The following is a 22761-nucleotide window of genomic DNA, read 5'->3' as shown; positions in this document are numbered from 1 at the left end:
AGCTTTTAAAATATGAATATAAAGAAAATGATCAAAATATCTCTACATTAAAATTTTAAAAATAATTTTCATAGAAAAGTCACCAAAAATAAATGTAAAAGAAAAATAGCTGACTGGAAAAACACATATCATAAATAATAGATTCTGTATATAAAAATACATAAGTAATAAGGGAAAGGCAAGGAATCTGAACAAATAACTTATAAAAGAAGAAAAAATGACAATGTGTTAGAGTTAATAAAGAACTCAATTGAAATGGCTTAAACCATAAAAAAAATTTATTAAAAATCAGGGTTAGAACAAGCTTCAAGATTGGTTCGTTCATCTTTTCAACCATGAACTCAAGGACACATCTTATTTCCATTTCTTGCTCTGTTTTCTTGATTTGACTTTATCTTACAGATACATCGGTCAGTAATAAAGCAGACTACCTGCATCCTCATTTATATCCAGTAAGAGATACACATCATCTATATCATCATAAAGGAAATAATTTTGAAGTTCACCCTATTGGCCCCTAATAGGTTACTGCCCAGTCCTCAACCAGGAAAATGCAATATCTTGACTGATTTTTTCTAGCTATGGCCTGCCTGTGACACTGGAGGGGATGGGTAGGTTGGGATAGGGAGAGAAGAGCCTCATTTTCCCAAAAAGAGTTTGCATGAAAGAAGAGTGGATAATTAAACAAATACTTGAATGTAACTCAGAATGTGAAAGAGAAAAAACCAAAAACAAAAACAAAAACATATGCTGAGTTAGAAAATATCTACAAGTGGAGTCCTCATGTCAACAATATCTTTTGCAATTTGGCTGCCAAGTTTTATCTGCCAACTTGATGCCCTTACATAAAGTCCCGAGACTAGACGGAAAGCTTTCAAATGCTGTTGACTCATTAAATGCATGATGTATTTATTTAACTTTTTCTATTCTGATAAAGAGCAGGTGAAAGAAGTTATTGAGTTCTTCGGGGAAATGAAAATGTGACTCTGCATTTTAATAAAATATAAATTTTAAAAATCAGAGTTGGATTCTGGTGCTTTCCCAAGAGAGATTCTTGCATTACTGTTAGATAGATTTTCTGAAACATTTTTTTCCATTGGTTTGTTGGAGGCGTCAAGCCTCCAGTCGATCTGCAGGAGGTGCTGTTTCTACCACGTGAGGATTTGATGGCAGGATGAACACAACCTGTGAAATCAATCGCGACAACATAGTGAGTCACCTACTTATCAACATCTCTGCCCTCCCCACACAATGTCACCATTGTGAGAGTCTACTCTTTCTTCTCTCAATCTGGTCTCAAGACCAGTCTGGTTGGATTTCTCAGGCATCCTTTAGATCAGACTAGAGGTAGACAACCTTTCAGTGATGGCTTTTGGCATGAGATGCCAATGGTTGTTGCTCTAGCAAGTAGATCAATTTTATGTTTGGCTGGATGGTGCCCAACTAGTTGGGTGAGCCAATGTGTTAAGGTAAATATGGAGCTCATCTTCCTAACTGGGCTTCTCCTCCTAATATCAACAGCATATCCCAACCACACAGCTGGCAACGACTCAAACACTACCAAAACTACACTGGCCCAGAAAGGCAGGCATCTTCAGGAAATTATGGAAAATATGAGGCTTTCTTCCACAAATTCATTGTGAAAACCGGGGATGGGGGGACCAGGAAGAGATAGAGACTTAGGCATCACATGTCCCAAAGCCACTGCTCTGCTCCTGGATTCAAACCAGGAGATTAGTGGGATGAATATAAAAACTACAAAATCAGTTGGAATTTCTAAGAAACTCTCACTTTTGGATCATATAATGTAAAAAATTCCACTAATAGAGTTAAGGTACTTTAGTCCATCTCTCTTTTGTGGGGTTGCAGGGGTGTATGGTACAGCATGAGACCCCCCAAAGAAGGGAAAGAGGTACAAATGAATACAGAATAGAACCAGAAAAACAGTCTCATCAAACTATTATTATTTTATGATTTGGCTTGGGGTTTTTCCAGACTCTGGACCTCTGAGTAACTGGAGCTAATGAGCAGCTGCCAGGATTTTCTATTTCTAGTTTCTCTCCCTGGAATTCTCACTCCTTGAAAAATAACCCTGCCTCCTTCTTCCTAGAGCCTTTTGGTCTCTTCTCTCCTTCCATTTCCTAATCTCCTCTCTGTGTGTGACATTCTTTCTGCTTAGCAGCCAGGATGATCTGCACATATGCACAAACAGATATAAAAGGTTGAAACCCTGATATTTCCCCAGGAGCCTAGGGAAGTTGGTTATCATAGAATAGGAGTAAAATCTGGCACTCTTTGGGGATCTCTCTATTGTGAGGAATTTTCTGCTCTGTACTCAGAGGGGAGGCTCTTTGAAGGAGTACAAGTGGGTAAAAATAGCTTTACTTTAGCCATTGTAGTAGACAGAATTTAAAAATGACCCTCAATAACTCATACCTTTGTATGATCCCCTTTCCTTGAGAGTGGGTGGGACCTGTGAATATGATGGGATATCAATCCCATGATCAATTTATGAATAAGTTGACTTTGATTTATCAAAAGGTACATCATCCTTGGTGGACATGACCTCATGAGGCAGGCACTTTAAAAGCACTTTCAAAGCAGCAGAGTCATTCCTTTCCTGCTGGACTGACTCAAAGAGGAATTAAGTAGCCCTGAGTCCTACAGCTGAAGGGAAATGAATTCTGCCATGTGGGCATCGAAGAGGATCCTACATTGCAAATGAGACCACAAAGGCAACACCTTGATCCCAGCCTTGTAAAGACCTGAGCAGGAGACCTAACTAAGCAGTGACCAGACTCCTGACCCGTGGGGACTGAGAAACAGGAATGTGCATCATTTTAAATCTCTTAACTTTGTGGGGGTTTCTTCCACAGCAATAGCAGACTAAAACAGGCATTGTCAAGGGAAGCCCGATACTTACCTCACTACGGTTACAGCATGCTTTGCATCCGAAGGCAGAAAGGGACACAGCAATGCAGAACTCCAGCACACTTAAAATGAGCACGATAATTTCCATACCCTAGGACCACAGACGTCACAAGGGAGAGTGAGGAAAGGAGATGACAAATTCTAGGCATTGATCACTGATTACAGTGGCAAAAGAGAAAAAGCATTGGTCAGGGGCCAGGAGAACTGGCTCCTCACAGCAGCCACACCCTTGGCCAGCTCTTGGCTTGCTGAATATCACGTAAACTCCACTTATCTCACTGATAAATCTGCCCCCACCCCCACCTCCATCCATTACTTTCCAGCACTATTGTGGCCAGAGGATGTGAAAGCACTTTAACAAGGGGAGAAGGGATCATAAAGATAATTGTCATGTTAGTCCTTTCTAACACTAGAAATTCCCCATGGTTGACACTATAATGTGATCTCGTATCTTTGTAATTATAGTAATTATAGGCAGAATGAAGGTCTCTAAAAAAAGGTCTATATCCTAATCTCCAGAACCTGTAAACATGTTAGGTTACACGGTGTGTCAGTTTGAATGTTTTGTGTCCCCCAAACGCCATTATCTTTGATGTAATCTTGTGTGGGCAGACGTTATCAGTTTTGATTAGATTTCCTTGAGTGTTTCTTTGGAGATGCGCCCCACCCAGCTGTGGGTGATGACTCTGATTGGATATTTCCATGGACACGTGGCCCCACCCATTTAGGGTGGGTCTTGATCAGTGGAGCCATATAAATGAGCTGACAGGCAGAGGGAACTCAGTGCAGCTGTGAGTGATGTTTTGAAGAGGAGCTACAGCTAAGAGGGACACTTTGAAGAAAGCACAGGAGCTGCAGATGAGAGACAGTTTGAAGACGGCCATTGAAAGCAGACTCTTGCTCCAGTGAAGCTGAGAGAGGACAAATATCCCAAGTGCAACTAAGAGTGACATTTCTGAGGAACTGCAGCCTAGAGAGGAATGTCCTGGGAGGAAGCCATTTTGAAACCAGAACTTTGGAGCAGATGCCAGCCACGTGCCTTCCCAGCTAACAGAGGTTTTCCAGACACCATTGGCCATCCTCCAGTGAAGGTACCTGATTGCTGATATGTTACCTTGGACACTTTATGGCCTTAAGACTGTAACTGTGTAACCAAATAAACCCCCTTTTATAAAAGCCAATCCATCTCTGGTGTTTTGCATTCCAGCAGCATTAGCAAACCACAACACATGGTAAAGGGGAATTAATGTTGCAGATGGAAAAAGGTTGCCCATCAGTTAATTGTGAGATGGGGAGAGTATCCTGTGTCTTCTAACTGAGCTCAATTTAATTACAAACATCCTTGTAAGTGGAAGCAGGAGGCAGAAAAGTCAGAGTCAGAGATGGATTTGAAGATGCTGCACTGCTTTCTTTGAAGATTGGGGAAGGGCCACAGAGCAAAGACTGCAGGCAGCCTCTAGAATCTTGAGAAGGTGAGGACCTACATCTGAAGGAGCCTCCAGAAGGAACACAGCCTTGCCAACACCTTGATTTTAAGCCACCGAAACCCATTTAGTACTGACCTACAGAATGGTAAGATCATACATTTGCATTGTTTTAAGCCACTAAATTTGTGGTAATTTGTTACAGCAGCAACTGAGAACTCATGCAGTAATGAACACCAAGTGAGTCTGTTCTAATCACTCTCCCAGGAGAAATGGCTTCAGCCAAAACATATGGTCAGATTTGATGGACCTTGGGCAGTCCTCTTATTCCTAATAATGTTACTCTGAATTGATACTGCATATTCTTTGGTTTAAGAATTCTATCCTTTTCTCTCCATGCACAAGGGATAGTCCATCTGCTCTGGAAGAGCCCATAGAACAAAGGCTCAGAACAAGAGTGATATAGACTTAAATGGATATTGAGAGTATTTGCATTCATTGTTTCTTCATTTGTTTCCTCATCCCTTCGACAGATATTTATCCAGTTGCATCTCTGCTTCAGGCCTTGTTGTAGGCATTAAAGACAGAGCAATAAATAAGACAGAAGATTTCCCCATCCTCAAGGATCTTACCATCTAGTAGGGTAGACCAGGGGTTGGCAAACCTTTTCTGTAATGGATCAGATAGTAAATATTTTAAGCTGTGCAGACCATAAAGCCTCTGTGACAATGCCTCAATTCTCCCATTGTATCATGAAGGCCATAAACATATGGAAAAAATGGGTGTGGCTAATACAAGTGCTATGTCAATATTGTGGGAAATAAAAAATAGAACTGTTTATAAGAAGTTTTTAGTTTTTAAAAGAATTTAGGTATTAGTAATTTATAAGAAGTTAACTATGATTCCATCAAGACATAGACTATTTTTGCAGTATTTTTTAAATAAAAGCCCAAGTGTGGCTGTTTCAGTGAAACTTTATTTACAAAAACAAATGCTTGGCTGGATTTCCAACAAAAAGAAGCAAATAAATATATATTAGTTTGAGTCACATGAAACTGCTATTTGTCTAAGTCAAGCATGGTTGATCATCAAAAATTTCATGTAATTCTGCCTAGTGGTTCAGGTAGTAAACTGTTTAAATGCTCTTTTCTACAAAGATCTCACTTTTTCTAACCTCTTTTAGTAATTATATTCAAAAGTAAACCCTGTGGCCCTTTGTCAACTTCTAACTTCTTTCCCTGGAGCTCCCTGGAGATAGGGGTCTGGTCTCCTTCCAATATCTCCCAGAGTGCCAACTCTAGGAATGGGCATAAAATATGAGCTCATCAATCTGCAGATGGATGATATCTGAGCCCAGGCGGGAAGAGACCTTATCCTTCAGATCCCTGGGAGCCCTGTGGATGCCCTCTAGTGCAAGGAAGGCAGAAAAATGTTCACACAATTAACAGGAATTCATGACAGCCTCCAGAAAAGGCGATGGAGATGAAAGCAGGACCAACTACATAATTTATGGATCCTAGTGCAAAATGAAAAGGTAGGGACCTTTGCTAAAAAAATTATCAAGAATTTCCAGAGAGTTACAGCAGAGTATTAAACCATGTACAGGGCCCTTATAATTATGGGGCCCTGTGCAACTGCACAGGTCACCTGTCCGTGAAGCCAGACCTATGAGGAAGGTCAAGTACAAATTGAGACCATATTGTTGCACTCAAAGACTATGAATGGAGAGAACTTCAGGAAATGAAAGTGAGATTCTTCTTCAAAATAACAACATGGAATCATAACTGATAATGGGGGGACGAAAAACAAGGAGACCAGATTCTAATCCTGCTTTGGCCAATTTCTATCTGTGTGACCTTGGAAATCTTTTAGTACTCTGAAGAAGTTCTCTTTTCTCATTTTGAATGAGTGGCAAGAAATAAAATTGGTTACTATAAAAACTGTAAAAAATATCGAGACGAGCACATTAGTTTAACAAAGACATCTCAAGGGGTTATTTTGGTGTAAACATATAGCCCTCAAGACCTATCTAGGAGAAGTTATGAGTAAAGCAAAAGCAATACAAGTGATCTGTGTAATAAATTAGGAAGAATGTTGAGTCTCCAAATTTAGCTGAGGGAAAAAACAATGAGAACAAGAAGGAAGGAGAGAACTAAGCAGCATGGTGGAATGCTGTAAGTTCACATGGAGAAAAGATCACAGAGAATTCAGTAGTGTTAAGAATGACCAAGGGAGGTGTTTTAAATGGCTTAGACTTTAACAGTAAAGATTTAATTTTGCATTTTCGCTCGCTATGCCATGCTGCAATTGCCCCCTCTCCCTCCACTTACCCAACAGCCCAAAAATTCAGGAAGTTTTTCTATCTACACAATCTTGGGAAGTAGTAATTTCCCAAGACCAAAGCTATTAGAATAGCATCTAGGTGGGTGCAAGTGGTAAAGAATAATAGTAAAATACAGAATGGAGACTGGGAATTTGCCAGGAACAGGATGTTGGGGCCAGAAGTGACTAGCCTTGCAAGAACATGCAGAGATGTTGTAGGAGATACTGGGTTGATCATCATGTGTAAGATAATATTCAAAACACTTTTATTTCATTGGAGAATCAAGTGGCTTCATCAGGCTCCATCAGGAAGTCCTGGGGACATCTAGGGACATCTGGGCTCTATTTCTAGAAGGGATAACAGCATATGCTGATCTAGATGGATGCTATGAAATTAAACAAGAAAAATTATGCAAAGGGTCCAGCACAGTCATAGACAGTGGGTATTCTAAAAATATGAGCTTTCTTCCCACTTTGCCTGATCACACATATAGAGGAAGGACAAGGAGAGATGTGAGGTGTAGACTTGCCTCCTATATAAAGGATTACCCAATTTCTCCTTCATTTCCAAGTTCCCAAAATGATCCAGCAATTAGGGAATGCTGATTGAAGCTTTTTTCAGAGCCAGGGCTCCCATGACATGCTTCCACCACAGTGCCCCATGAAAAGAGAAAGCACTCACCAACAAAATGGATATGAACATGTAACAATTTTCTGATCTATTATCGTCATTGTAACAGTAATGGTAATGGTGCAAAAAAACAGCCACGCTGACTGCATAGAGTATGAATCCTACTGCAGCAAAGACAGAGCTGGTGATGTTCAGGCCAAGGCTACTTTGGACCTACAAAGGAATGGAAACCAATTAAACAGTCTGATAGTATCCTCAAATATGCCCTCATCAATCACTTCACACTCACTGCTTCTACCCTAACACAGTCCATCTTCTTTCTATCTTTATTATTGCAATAGTCTTCTTCAGTCTCTTTCCTTGTGGTCATTTCAGCTCTAATCTCTTGCCAATATGCAAATATTATTCTGTTATTCCCAAATCCCTTAGATGATTCCCCTGGGCACATGAGACGAGCTCTGATCTCCTTAGTGGAGCCCACAATGTCACTTACACTTTAGCTGGACAGACTTCACTGCCCATCTCCTACCACACCCTGTTTCAGATGCCTGACCGCTCATCAAATCTCTAAGTACTGTTCACCTCTCATGTCTCTGTGCCTTTTGGAGATCATCTCCCTCTTCTGTGTACTCCTTTTCACACATCCTCTCCCCATGGGTGAAAGTATGGAGTCTTTCTATAAGAAGTTGAGTTGCTTGGGAAAGAGTAAGAAGTTTAATGTGGCCAGTATATTTTAATGGCTATAGCTAGAGAAATGCTTGAGGAGGCAGGTTGAGGCCAGATTTAGAAGGACCAGATTGAACATATATGATAGTCTGATATTTATCTTTTGAGCAAAGAAAATTCAAATATGGTCTTTAAGCAGGGAAAACACATTTGATGAGATCTGGGCTTTTGCCTTTTATTGACTTTGTGCAAGACAGATTGGCATAGAAGATGGTTTATATTTGCTTCTTCTCTTTAACAGGCTTATTGTAAACTGCCTTTTATTGCAAACTTAATCAAGATCATTTTTGGATACAGTTGGACACAGTTAACCGATCTGGTGCCACTGTCATGTGCTGGATCTCAAGCTGCAGGGAGGGAAGTTTTTTATGGATTTCCACTTGACATTTCTTCTAAGGAATTCTCTGTACCTTTATAAAGATTCAGCAAGTACTCTGCCAAAATATTCAGCCCCTTGTCAGTAATTGTAACAATGTTTGAATGATCAGTCCAACCAGCTAAAATTCCCACTATCACCTGATTTTTTAAAAGCACACAAACAAAATCTGTTTTCTACCCAGGAAGAATGATTACATATTTCATTAATCCCTCTTCTTTTGATACCAAAAAAAGAAAAAAAATATTACTCACCAGACCTTTGGTAGTTCTATTTCCTGCTGCAACTGAAAAAGATCCTGAAATAATAAACTGGTAACAAGAGGGAAAATGCAGGTAAAATTTTAAACAAATATTTGAAGTTACAATTTACCAAAACTTACCCCTAAATGAGATAGAAGTGTACAACAGACCAATTATCTTAGAAGAAATGAAAATGTTTATAAATAACCACCTCCTCCCTCAGAAATAGCAGAGAAATTATACCAGATGGATTCATGGGAGAATTTATCAAATTTTTCAAAAAACTTCTACCTGCTATGATATTTACACTGTCCCATAGCATCAAAATATAAAGAAATCTTCCAAATTCCTGATACAAACTAACCCTTATGTTGGTTTGAAACTGTGTGTACCCCAGAAAAGCATGTCCTTAAGTTTAATCCATTCCTGCAGGTGTGAAACCATTGTAAGTAGGACCTTTAGATGAGGTTACTTCACTTAAGGGGTGGCCCAGCCCAATCATGATGTGTTTTAATCCTATTAATGGAGTCCTTTATAAGAAGAATGAAATTCAGAGAGAGAGAGAGAGAGAGAGCGCCACAAGAAGTAAGAAGCTGAAATCAATAAGCTTGGAAGAGAGTGGAGAGGCCAGGAGAAGCCACAGTGCGCATTGCCATTTGACAAGCTAAGGGCCAACAGTCAGCCCCAGAACACCACACTCTTCAAGGAGAAAGCATTGCTTTAATGATATCTTGATTTGGACTTTCTTTTAGCCTCAAAACCATAAGCTAATTAATTCCCATTTGTTTAAGTTAACTCGTTTCACAGTATTTGCTTGTGCAGTTTAGGGAACTAAAGCAGATTTTCGTACCAGGAGAGTGGGGGACTGTTACTGCAAATACCAAAAATGTGGAAACAGCTTTGGAACTGGGTAATGGGTAGACGTTCTTGATAGAAAAGTCCTAGATTCCTTGGAAGAGACTGCGTTGGTAGAAATATGGAGGCTAAAGGTATTTTCGATGAAGCTTTGAACAGAAATGATGAATGTGTTATTAGAAACTGGAGGAAAGGCAACTCTTGTTTTAAAATGGCAGAAAACTTGAAGAATTGAGTTCTGATGTCAGATGGAAGGCAGGACTTGAAAGTGATGAGTTGAATATTTAGTTGAGGAGATTTCTAAACTAAATGTGGAAAGTACAGCCTGATTTCTCCTTGAAGCTCATCATAAAATGCAAGAGGAAAGGGATAAGCTGAGAAGCGAACTCCTGGGCATAAAGGAACCAGAAATTGATGGTTTGGAAAAATTCTGAGCTTCTGGAAGGTGAGTCTCCGAGAATAATGCTCCCTGTGAGAGTTTAACTGAACATGGATCCAGTCGGACATTTCCATGCAGTCAGGTCTGGAGGTGCAGTTATCCATGAAGCATCTGTGGAAACTCCTACTGTCTGATGGTGTGGACCCCTGTGAACTACATGCAAAACCAGCAAATTTTTTGTGTAATTTGTATGAATGGAACCATTGCCAGACTGGACTAAAAGGGACAGAGAGACAAAAGAGACAAATTGAAGGAAAAATCACTTCAAGTTCTGGTTGACTCATTTCATGGCATTTGCTTGAGCAGCCTAGGAAACTAAAACACCTTATAATGGTACCAAAAGTGAACAAGATATTACCAAAAATAAAAAAAAAAATTTTAAAAGGAAACTAAAGGCAAATCTCTTAAATTTTCTATCAAAGTTAGAAATAAAGCAAGAGCAAAGAAAGTTTTTTAAATACCTTATAAGCTGATGATCACAATACACTAGTTCATTTGACTCTAACAATTGGGTAATTATTTTCTTCTTGGTTAAAATGGCTCAAGTCAAATCAATTGGACTCCATGCTTTATATTATTTGCCTCTTTGAGTTTCTGGGTTTGCTTTGCAACTCTGATTTTTAAAAATTTCAAAAATATTGTATTTTAACACCAAGAAAAAGACTGATCTAATGAAAGAAATCGATAAATTCCCTCAACAAATTTCTAATAGCAAGACATAGAGATGATTAATGTAAACTACATCACCTCTGGAAAAAAATAGCAGAGAAATTCCTCCATCATAATAAATGAAATTAATTATGAACAAGTGGGGTATTTCTTCAGAATTTTAATACTGAAATATTATAATTTATAAAATTAATAGATTTAAGGAGAAAATTCACATGCAAATTATTAAGCATGTTGACAAGACATTTAACACAATTCAATATTATTATTGACTTAAAACATTATTAATAAAATATGAAGAGTTGGATTCTCCACAGTATGATGATAGAACATCTCAGTCCAAAAATCTTTATCATGTTTAATGGGGAACCACTGGAAGCATCATTAAAGGCAAAATCAAGACAAGGATGCCCACTGTTATGCAAAAATTTTCATTTGCATATTAACCAATACAATTATACAAGAAAAAAATTTGAAATGTTTAAACTTAATGTTATGAATGTGTGTCATATTTGAAGCATCCAATAATATGAATTAAAATCTCTAAATAATAAGAACATTCAGTAAGGGAGATAGGAACAACATTATATACATAAATTATCTATATATATTATAAATATGTGTGTGTATTTGAAGAAAGGATTAAATAAAAGGACCTTATTTACCATAGCAAAAAATGTATAATGTATCTCAGAGGAAAAACTTAATGAGGAATGCTAAAGATATATATGAATAAAATCTTAAAACTTTCCAAAAGTGCACAAAAGAAAACTTGAACAAATAGGCTGATGTGATGATAATTTGATGGGATTCTGGCAAAGGACATATAACTCTGCAGGAGACTAAAGGGGCCAAAATGAGGGAAAAATTTTTGGTTGGTTAGTCCTCAGTCTTGTTATTTGTACTTTGCTAAGAGAGGTAAAGGTAGCATTTCACAGGTGGGGTTTGAAAATAAGGTTGAAGGACTATTTGAAGGTAGCAGCACAGATGTCCCAGCAATTACGCAAAATGCTTTATTAGTAGTAAACCTAGACTGGTCTGAGTGACACCTCAATTCAGAAACCCAGCTCCTGCCATCCTTGGTGATCCACAGAACATGTGTAGAAGATACAAACTATGTAAGCTGGTTTCCAATGTGGGTTTGAAAGGAAAATGAAAACAGAAGCAGAAAACTAGACTGTTAGTTAGATAAACATAATTCTGGAACTAGAATGACGTTAGTTTAAGCCCTGATTCTTTTATGAAATAGCTGTGTGAAAGTAATCGGAAAGTTACTTAATCAAAGTGCCAATTTCTTCCTCCATGAAATGAGGGTAGTGATAAAGCCTTCCTCGGAAGATGGTGGCAAAATTGTTTGAAATGGAGCTGTGCGTATAAAGCACTTAGCAGGGTGCCAGGATCATAGTAAGATTTTAATAAGAAGCTATTATTAACATTAGTAGCGTGAGATATATAAAGCATTATGCAACTTCTCAGAAGCAGGGCAGCATTTGCTATATTCCAAACCTTGCACATTTGCTGATATTGGTGAGGGGGAGCATAAAGCCACCTCTATAATAAAACTCTAAACTATCTCATTCTCAACTTTGTAGAGGTAAAAAAATTAAAACTCTGAAACAATTGAATTGGTTCACTGATTCTAACATAAATCTTGTTTATAAATTTATTTTCTTCTTGTCAGTAGATGAAACTTGACATTTTATCCTCATTTATACTCTCAAGTTGTAGAGAATTTTTTTTTTTCTTTTTTGGGAGGCTGGGCTTAAATTTTAATTTCAATCTTTAATTTTAATTATAGTCATTGTTATTAAAGTTAAGCAACAAAATTCATCTAATAGCAGTTCCATTTACTAAGCTAACCCTTTGTTATGATTTGATCATTGATGAGCCAGACACAATAAATTGTATTTCCTATGAGTTTTATATTATCAAGCCCCTCTTAATGTGAGACAACTGAGTCAATAAGAGGTTAGGTATATTTCTCAAGGTTATAGAACTACAAGATAGAGTTGGGATATGATTCCGAAACACCTATTAACAATTATGCTGTGTTGTCTCCAATTATTCAAAAGGTGTGCTACTCACCATCACCGAGCCCCACACTGAGTACCCCGTGTACACTGAAAAGGGTTTGAAATAATAAGATGAAAATGAGGCAGTCATCACTATTATTCCCAAGCTGAGATTCATCAGGGCAATCAGGATCTGAACAACCTAGAAATGAGGGCGAAAGTCAAAGCTGATTCTCTGCCACAGGAATGGTGCCCAAGCCACCCATGTCTAATCCGCTAGTTACCCTGCCTCCTTCTCCATCTTTTGAAGTCGACAGATGTCCTCCTTGATATTCGCTTATCATTTTTGCTTCACATTTTAAAAAAAAAAACTGTGGCTATAGTAACTTATTAAAATTATCTCTTTTGATATCTATCTTTGTCCCATTGGTTTCAAGTAACCTCAAGTTGTGCCTGGACTTGTTCAGAGTCACTTTACTGATACCCATGAAGCTCCTCCTTCCATAGATGTTGCTCCCCATTGTCATATGCTCAGACAAGGGAGAACGAGGAGTTGGGAAGCAATTCTTCCAGAAAGGACAAGTGACCCAAAGGAAGGAGAGTGTGTTTTGGAAGAAACAGAGAAGAACAAATACGGCATTTCCTTAGGGCCTGGGTCTGAGACCAGAAGTGTGAGGCCAGGGTTAAAAAGTAGGGGAGTTTCAGTACAATTAAACCATGGTATTAAAATTGTTTCAAAGTGCCCACTGTGATTTTGTCCCAGGGGTTTGAAGCTTGAGCTTCCACCTGTCTTTGTTTACACCCTCTGTTCCTTTCAGGCAAACCCACCTGAGACTATAAGGGGAACATATACACAGAGGATAGTCAAGTTTTCATACTCTGAGGGGAGAACTGCCTAAGAAAATGTCCCAGGAAGAGATAGTAACAATAGAAAGTTGACAGAAAGGTCTGTGAAGGGAAAACCAGCTAGCCCAACAAGGCCTTTTCTTTGCTGCTTTTCTATGCCAAAGTCAAAGATAGTTACCATGAATGGCTCACAACCCTAGGACAGATATATAGTTGCCGTATTTTAAATACAACTAAGTTAGAAGCGTGATGTAATAGCATATTGTTCCATTTTTAAGTGATTGGCCTGAACATCAAATGATGTCCTCAGGACTGGCTGATGTGTTGTGATGTGTTATGTGCTGGTGGAACAGAATTAAGTGGCATTAAGTCTGACCAGCTGTGAGTTTATATAATCATTGCTCTTGTCCCAGATCCACAGCTGACTTACCCCAAGAATCTTGGGCTCCCCCTTCAAGAACTTCTCTGACTTCCCTTTCCATAGAAGTGGCTGCACAGCAGCAAGCTGCCTCAGCTGGGGCAAACCAGCACCAAGTTCTTGTGCTGTCTGTTCCATCACCTTCAAGGTTGTCCTGGCAACAGAAACAAGGCTACAGTGAGAAATGCGATTTAGGAGGAGGTCCTGGAAATGGCAGGAGAGGAGCACTTTGCTGTAGATGCTTCCTCAACATTCCCTTCCTGTATTATAGCAGTTGTTAGAACATCTCCACAAGAGTCCCATAGGCAAGGGAAACAAACATCACCTGAAGGAGATGGGGAGGGAGATAGAAATGCCACGTGACATCAAGATTCTAGAAAGTCTTGAAGAGAAGAAAATGCGAATAGAATTGCAGTGAATATGCTGGGCCCCTCAAGTTAGGTCCGTGTCTTCAAATTCGTATCTCAAATCTGTCCTCAGATTTGATCTGTACCCATCTAATTGCACATTCCCTTGGTTACAGTCATTTTCCCCTTTGAAGGATAACTTTTATAGTAATTAATAATTTACTAAGAAATCCTCTGAATTCCAATTTATTGTGTGATAATTTATAGTCCCTGTTTTCTAACTAGTGCACAACTGCATTTTCAGAGCTGGAAACCTCCTCCAAGTTCATCTTTACTAAGTAGGATTTATGTAATGTTTGAATTTGCCCTGTAAATGCTGGACTTTAGGGATAGAACTTATGATTCTAAGTCATATCCCTGGCAGCAGGAATTTAAATCTCTTATCCTATTAATTGATAGCACAATATGGTGAATGTAAAAGGCTTTAAGTCCTTACATGCCCATGCATAGCAAATACACATAAAATTATTTTTCTGAGACTCAACCTATAAACTTTATACTCTCATGCCTTTCTCATCTCAATATATCAAATCCAATCAGGTTATATGGAGATGGGTTTAAATCACATAGTATTTTTTTTACTTTATTACATATTCAAATATCACAAGGTCCACTCCCACACATTTTGAGCAGTGAAACTTGCTAAAATAGTGCAAGTGCAATCATGATTGATTCTGATACCATTTATATTTCATTGGAGCCCTAGCAAAGTCCCAGATTTGTAGATATGTGCCCTCTTATTGGGAGCACAATAGGCAAGAATGTAGTAGCACCATGGATTGGAAAAGACTTCAGATTTCTCTGTAAAATATTATTAATCTATATTTATCTTCAGTAGACCAGGAGAACCACATTACTAATAGGAAATTCTATCAGCAGAAGAAAAAAGGGGCAACTTTAGAAATAGATAGGGAGAAAAAAACTTAAATGTAAAAAACAATCTCATTTAAATTACTTTAATTTTAAAATAAACTTATTTTTAAATGCTATACTTTTAGTAACATATATTGTCAAATTCTGAAAAACTGTACAATGAACTGTACTAAACAGCAAATCATAGTTATCAGTAAAGTGAAATGTTAACAAAATAAGAAAGAAATATAATTAATAATCACAAGGAATAAATAATGTGAATGAGATTGGAAATGAGGAAGATCAAGACTTAAATATGAGACAATAACCAAGAAGTTAATGTTTCTTTTTCCCTTCTAGAAAATTTCAAGAAGCAACATGAAGAAAGAAAATTATAACTCCATTATGCTATGAAACTAGGAAACAACTAAAATCCCTTCAAATTAGGTGAAATGACTCAAAAACAGTGAAAATTGAATGAGGGTAAGTCTAGGGGAAATGTAGAAAGAGTATCAAAGAAACAGGATACCATAGCCACAGATTTCAAAGTGCACTTATCAAAGATAAAAGGTGTCTTAGGGTGTAAAACAAAAATTACGGTTTATTATCTGGGGAATGGAATATAGCAGTTGATGGTTGTAACTGCCTTGGACAAAAATAGTTCTGAGAAGCACAGAAGGCATCTGTAGCAAGCAATCTATCAATGAGTATCTTATATTCAAATACACAAAGATAGAAGTAAGCATCCTCCACATAAGCCTCCAAGAAGTCTCACAGATTAGGATTAAGGAAATTTCTCAGCACAATCAAAGATCACTAATTGTAAAAAAAATTTTTTAGAAGTTACCATGAGATAGAGATATGAGAGGCACCAAATGCTTCAGATACTAGAATCATCAAATACAGATGAAATATTTCATATGGATGAAATATCGAAAGTCATAAAAATAGAGTTATAAAAATGAAAAAGCAAAAGCAATGTGCAAAAAGTAGCATGGCCAAATTGCAAAATAGCCTCAAAAATTAAAAATATGTAAAGAATATAATGTTGACATAAAAAACTTGATCAATGTGTTAAATTATCAAGGAATAGCTGAAAAGCATATTGGTGAATTTAGGAGATAAATCTAAAGAAATTACCCAGACTATCATTTAGAGAGACAAGAAAATGGTAATATTGGGAGAGAGCTTAAACATTTGGAAGGAAAGAATTAGAAGGTTTAACGTGTATAATTAGAGTCATAGAGAGAGGAAGATAAATGAAGAGTAGGTAATATTGGCAAAATTTGAAAAGATAATAACTACCTATTTTCCTGAACTGCTGAATTATATGAAACCCACAGAAACAGGAGATAAAACATACATTAGCTAGTATAGTTTTTTTAAAAACTCTATATTCAAATGCATTATAGTGAATATATAAAATTGTAAAACTAAAGATGATCTTAATAGTGAAAGAGAAAAGTCAGATCATGTGCAAAGGATTTGCAATTAGATTGATGACATCAATGGAAGCTGGAAGACAGCAAAAAATATCTTTCAAGGGGCTAAGAAAAAAATAACAATAAAATTGGAATGTTTTATGCAGAAAAACTGTGCTTCAAGATCAAGGGTAAAATAGGGCCATTTTCAGGAATTACACTAGGAATGAATAATCAGAATAAGAAATTAAGAAAATAATTCCATTTAAAACAGCATCACAAAAAATAAAATACTTGAGAATAAGCTTAACAAAAGAAGTGCAAGACTTGTATACTGAAAACCACAAAACACTGCTGAAATAACAAAAAGACATCCCATGCTTATGGAATGAAAAACTTGATTTTATTAAGATGGAAATTATACTCCACAATTCGATTTACAGATTCATCACAAGTCTATCAAAATCTTAGCTTCATTTTCCCACAAATTTTTAAGCTCACACTAAAATCATATGGAAATGCAAGAGACCCAGAATAGTCCAAATAATGTTGAAAAAGAACAACAAAGTTTGAGGACTTTTGAAATCAGTTCCTGATTTCAAACCTTACTACAAAGCTACATTAACCAAAAGAGTGTGCTACTGGCATAGGGATAGACATATATCAGCATGAAATAGAATTAGTCAAGAAATAAATCCTCCCATGTACGGTCCATTGATTTTTAATAGAGTGCCAATAGAATTAAATGGGAAGAATACTCTTTTCAACAAACGGTGCTGGGACGACTGGATATTCACATGCAAAGAATGAAGTAGTATCCTCTCTCATACCGAATACAAAAATTAATTGAAAATGAATCATAGACCTAAATGTAAAATCTAAAACTACAAAACAGAAGAAAATATAGGAGTAAATTTTCACTATGTTGGATTAGGTAATGGTTTCTTAGATGTGATTCCAAAAGGCCAAGCAACTAAAGTAAAAACCAGAGAAATTGGACTTCATCAAAACTAACAACTTCCCTACTTTAAAGGACACCATCAAGAAAGTGAAAAGACAGTCCACAGAATCTGAGAAAATATTTTCAAATCATGTATTTGATAAGATATTTGTATGCTTAATACATAAAGAAATCTTACAATTCAACTATTTACAAAAGATAAACCAATTTAAAAATGGGCAAAGGATTTGAATAGACGCTTCATCAAGAAAATATCCGAACGGCCAATAAGCACATGAAAAGAGGTTCAAAATAATTTGTCCTTAGGGCAACGCAAATCAAAACCACTTTACACCCACTAATATGGTAAAAATAAAAAATACGAACAATAACAAGTGTTGGTGAAAATACAAAGAAATTGGAACCCTCAAACTTTGCTTTTGGGATTTTAAATTGGTGCACCCATTTTGGAAAACAATTGGGCAGTTCCTCAAAGTGTTTAAAAATAGACTTACCATTTGACCCAGCAATTCTATTCCTACCTTAACCCAAGAGAAATTAAAACATGTTTCCACAGAAAAACTTGTAGAAGAATACCCATAACAGTACAATTTACAGTAGCCAAAAGTAGAAGCCTCCCAGCTGTCCATTAATGGACAAATGGATAAGCAAAATATGGTATTTCGGTGGAATATTATTAGGCCATGAAAAAGGATTAAGTTCTAATACAGGCTACAGTGATTGATGAATCTCAAAAACATTATGCTATGTGAAAGTTGTCAGTCACAATAGACAACATATTATACAATTCCATTTATATGAAATGTCCAGAATAAGCAAATCTATAGAGTGAGAAAGATTAGGAGTTGCCAGGGGCTACAGGGGAAGAGAAATGGAGAATGATCACTCATGGGTTTCTTTTCGGAGGTGATGAAAAATGTTCTAAAGTGCTGATGGTTGAACAACTCTGTGAACATAACAAAAAGCATTAAATTGTACACTGTGAAAGGTGAATTGTATGACATTTAAATTATATTTAAATAAAGCTGTTATTTTTTAAAAAATTACATAGTAGAAACAAACCCATTGTGTGGTGAAGATCTAATATACATATGGAATCCAAAGTATCACAACTGAAAAAACTTTTAGAATGAATAATACTCAGAAAACTACCCAAATGCAAGATAAATGTACAAACAAAATACCTTTTCCATTAACCAAACTAGTATAGTTTGGATCATCTTAAGCAAAGGCATTCTGGATATGTATCACCTGGATTTAAGTGGAAGCTCTGTGCTCTTTTCTCAAATTACTTAATCTCCCTGTTGCCTGTGTTTCTGTAGCTCTATAATGTGGATAAGAGTAGCACCAACTGTTGTGAGAATTTAATGATATAATACATGTAGAACACTTTTAACAATTCATGTCACATAATAAATACTAAATGCACATTAGCTACCATTATTGTTGTTACTGCTGTTATATACCCATTTTCTGGATTGACATATAAAACATAAACTTCCTCTTCAAGCCACTCAGTGACAGGTTAGAGAGGGAATTTGTTCTGGTATCCTCCCACCCCAACCTGCTGTTTCCTTGGAGGAAGGAAAGAGGGAGAGGAGAGGGCTGACAAATGATGGGTCAGAGTATGATATTCTTTGGGCCATGTGATCAGTGTGCTTGAGTCCTCCTCTCTTTTGAGGTTTCTCTCAAAGTTTCTCCTGGAAGGGTGGGGCATGCACTCTGCTTCTTGCTCTCATGGAATAAGCTAGACACAAGTCTAGGTAAAAGGAGGCTGGGAGGCCCTTCTTTTTCTCTGGCAGTGTCTGTTCTGATGAAACCAGGTTGTGACATAAATTACCTATTATATGCTATCGAGTAGGTGTATTCAGGTTGCTCTGTACACTTGAGCATCACAAAAAGATCTAGGTTTGTAGGGAACAGATAGAATAAAATTGGAGACCTTCGCTTTTGCCTTAAATCTAATCCACCATCTCTAATCCAGCTTTAACTGGGAGAACTACCCCCACTCAGCTTAATTTTAAGTCATTATAACATATGCCATTATTTCATCTTCGTTTAGCAACTTGTCCCAGAGGGGAGAGGAGTAATTCAAACATTAGAACCCTCAAACAGTTAAGCATGAGATATCCAGCCTTCCTTAAACTTTCACTTTCAAAGAAAGTCACATGGTACAATAAGTCTGTAGAGGAGATGATTTCAGATCCCGCCAAGTAGTCTCTATATTAAAATAGGCTAGAGCTAAAGATCACAAGAACTATAAGAATGTTAAGTGGAACTCTAAGCATCCTCTCTTAATGGAGGTACCCACCATTAACTCAGTTTCCTGTGTTAAAAACCTAGGAGTTGGTCACAGATGACTCCTCTTACTCACCTGCTATGTCCAATCAGTCACATTCTTCTGATTCTTCTCACAACCATCTTTCAGCTCTGAACACATCCTTCACATCCCCAGACCCAGCCACCCTCTACTTGAGCATGAGTCTTGCCATAGCTTCCTTATGTTCCCCTGTGTCCTCTAATGGCCATGTATGTCAACTCATTTGTAAAGACAAATGTGTCACCCCCTTTTTAAAACCCTTCTATGGCATTCCATAGAAATTAAAGTGTTCGAGGTGGTCAATGAGGAAAACTGCTGCATCACCCCACATCTATTACCCAATGCTAACCTTGAATCGCACACATTTTTTTTTTAGTTGTCAAAGCTTCACATCTACTTGATTTAATTCAGTTCTTCCAAATCAGCAATCTATTTCCTATACCTGGGTATTTGCATATGCTGAGCCCATTGCCAGGAATGTCCCATCCCCCCCACAACCATCCCGCAACAAAAAACCCATCCCGGCAGGCATCTGGTCTTCTCAGACACCGACTGTATTGCATAATTTCTTTGCCTCTCTCACGCAACCCCCCACCTTCCCCATGCCCTGCCTGCATGCGGCTTACTCAACCTAAGGGATGGTTTAAGAAATCTGTATTTTCCTCTTACAGCATAAAGCCAACATTGTGGTAAAGGTAAACACAGAACTTCTTCCAATCCAGTGCAATGTAAGCTTGTTTATTTGTCTCTAATGCAAAGTAGCCTCCACAATGAGCTCTTAGACTTTCCTTCAGACCAAGAGTGTAGGAAAGGTAGGGCCCCTCTTCTTAAATGCCTGTGATGGTTCTTTATATGTGGTGCCTTTCCTGTAGAACTGTCAGCTTTCTTGGGGCAAAGATATTATATCAAAAGGACGCTTTCAAGTGTCCCTTGCCCTATCTTTTGCTATATCTCTATGGTAACCCAGGTCAGGTTCTCAGGGCTGGTGCTGGGCCTTTCCAAGGATCTCAAGCCCTGGGTTTGCAGAACAGCCTCCGACCCTCACACCACAGAAATCCATCTGTTAATGACCTAAGGCAGGTGAGTTCCCCAAGGACAAAGCTTTGTGTTTTCACTCTCTAGGGCACCACTTCCCTATGTAAAAGTGCCAAGGAAACCAAAACAGTAGAGAATATTGGATGACAACTGGGGACATTTTTCCCAGGTTGGGAAGAGTCTAAACTTCAATCTTATATTGTCAACATACAATGGGTTACTAGAACTAGAGTGCCATTTTTGTAAACCCCTGTAATCTCCTTCTTCTTCCAATGGCTCAGTCTCTTTGTGGATGCACACCACCAATAATCTTTTGTTTCCTTATTTTCATATCGCCATCCCCTCATGGTCACAATTGCCAAGGTATGAGAAGGAGGAGGGTTGTCTGAAAGGCCAGCCTCTCCTTCTCTGGCAAACTTATAAAATAGAATAGAAGATGGAAAGGAGGCTTGAACCTGGGTGGTTTCTTGGAGGATGTGGGTGGTGATGGAGAAATGGTGACTTGTGGCAGACAAAAGGCATGGACAAGGAATCAGGAAGGCTGGGTTCTACTCTTAGCTCTTTTACTGACTTGTGTGATAGTGGGCAAGTAATTTCTCTTCTCTGGGTTCCATTTACCTCCTCTGAGGAAGGAATGAGTTGGGCATAATTACCTCCAAGCTCCTTTCTGATCCAAGATGTTAAGAATCAACAAGATCTCTTTAATTAGTAAACTAATTAGTAGCTCAAGAGAAGCTTCAATTTATGGCTTGGATGTCCAGTGCATGGTGCCAGAGACAGCTGGAGAACTAGATTAGGGCACTGCTTTTTCTTGGAGACCAGTCTAAATGCATAAAACTGGAGACTCTGCCTTTGTCCCATACCACATCCCCAACATCTGCATGTGGCAGAATTTTTCTTAAATGTTGAATTTTAAAACTAGCACATCAGAGAAAGAAAATAAAGATCATAGAAGAAGGGATATCAAAAGTGCATGAAATAATTAGTCAAAAGTTTATAGTATTGCTTTCAACTTTTTGATAGCCTGGAAATTTAGAGCAAAAGTAAAACTTCTCAGCATCCAGCTTCAGCCTTTAGGAACCTTCCCTTAACCCCATCGTCTGCAGCAAAAGCAATTCCCAAAGTACCCCCAAAAGTACCGTTATAGTTTCACTCAAACTCTCCCAACTCAGAATACCAGCTTGTTCCAAGAAAAGTGGCTTCATCCTATCTCATTAACTCCCAGGGACCTTAGAACCTCGGAACCAACCAGTGGGAAAAGCCATCAGCCTAAAACCTAGAAAGGCAAGTCCTTAAACATACCTTGCTTCAAGCCTGCAGTGTCTGCTATGTCCCTGATGAGTGCTAGAGGAGGCTCTGGGCAAATGCCCCACAGTTCTTCTGTCCAGATATGATCACCTTCCCCCACTTCACACTGTACTGAGCTTTAAATCTGCCTTCCTCTCCTAGCAGTTTTTCTAAACTCCAAAGTCTGTCTAGAGAATTTCTGAGTAGCACAAGTAGTTCCTTTTTTATGTCGGAAGTGCAAACTGATTTTGTCTCCCTAATATGGTTGTAGATATCTATTGTGAAATTTGCTGGACAAGTACTAGATGCTTCAAAGTCTCTTAAATGAAAATAATAGTGTTTACTACTGAGGATATGAGTCAACATCATATCCTCAGTTGAATATTTGTTGTGTGTCAGATTGTGCTCAAAGGTTCGAAAGCCCCTTTTCACAATTTCACACATTTTTACATATTCCTCCTTGTCTACCTAGAGAACTATGTTTGATCATTTTATACACAATTTGAATGTCTTATTTATATGAAATTCCACCACTGGAGATTCATTTTCAAGTTATATTTTAGGAGTCGCCACTTAATTATTAGTAG

General features: G+C 37.8%; 1 protein-coding gene across 8 annotated transcripts; it reads right to left on the bottom strand.

The window, feature by feature from the left end:
- Nucleotides 1-256: 256 nt before the first annotated feature.
- LOC119536544 (membrane-spanning 4-domains subfamily A member 4A-like) lies at nt 257-22333 on the bottom strand. 8 transcript variants are annotated; one of them, XM_037839400.1, is made up of 7 exons: nt 22190-22333; nt 13904-14063; nt 12701-12829; nt 8665-8721; nt 7360-7521; nt 2924-3022; nt 257-1185 (listed from the first exon to the last, which is right to left on the bottom strand). In XM_037839400.1, exons 2-7 carry the CDS (start codon nt 14027-14029, stop codon nt 1114-1116), a joined length of 645 nt encoding a protein of 214 aa, XP_037695328.1. In that variant the 5' UTR covers nt 14030-14063; nt 22190-22333; the 3' UTR covers nt 257-1113. The 8 variants fall into 8 exon arrangements, with proteins under 8 accessions (XP_037695328.1, XP_037695329.1, XP_037695333.1 ...); XM_037839401.1 differs by having other exon boundaries at nt 13904-14045; nt 22190-22309; XM_037839405.1 differs by having other exon boundaries at nt 13904-14032; nt 22190-22302.
- Between the last annotated feature and the right edge of the window lie 428 nt (nt 22334-22761).

The sequence above is a fragment of the Choloepus didactylus genome, chromosome 6 (assembly GCF_015220235.1).
Source record: "Choloepus didactylus isolate mChoDid1 chromosome 6, mChoDid1.pri, whole genome shotgun sequence".
NCBI classification, from domain to species: Eukaryota; Metazoa; Chordata; class Mammalia; order Pilosa; family Megalonychidae; genus Choloepus; species Choloepus didactylus.
The sequence above is the reverse complement of the archived record's forward strand: the minus strand, read 5'-3'. Positions and strand labels throughout refer to the sequence as shown.

What these genes read in the sequence shown, in the direction of transcription:
- LOC119536544 (XM_037839400.1), bottom strand. Translation starts at nt 14,029, where the DNA reads ATGGAACAGACAGCACAAGAACTTGGTGCTGGTTTGCCCCAGCTGAGG. An exon ending in CAGTGTGGGGCTCGGTGATG is followed by an intron (nt 8,722 to 12,700) that starts GTGAGTAGCACA and finishes TCTTGTTACCAG; the next exon opens with TTTATTATTTCAGGATCTTT. An exon ending in CATGCTGTAACCGTAGTGAG is followed by an intron (nt 1,186 to 2,923) that starts GTAAGTATCGGG and finishes TTGATTTCACAG; the next exon opens with GTTGTGTTCATCCTGCCATC.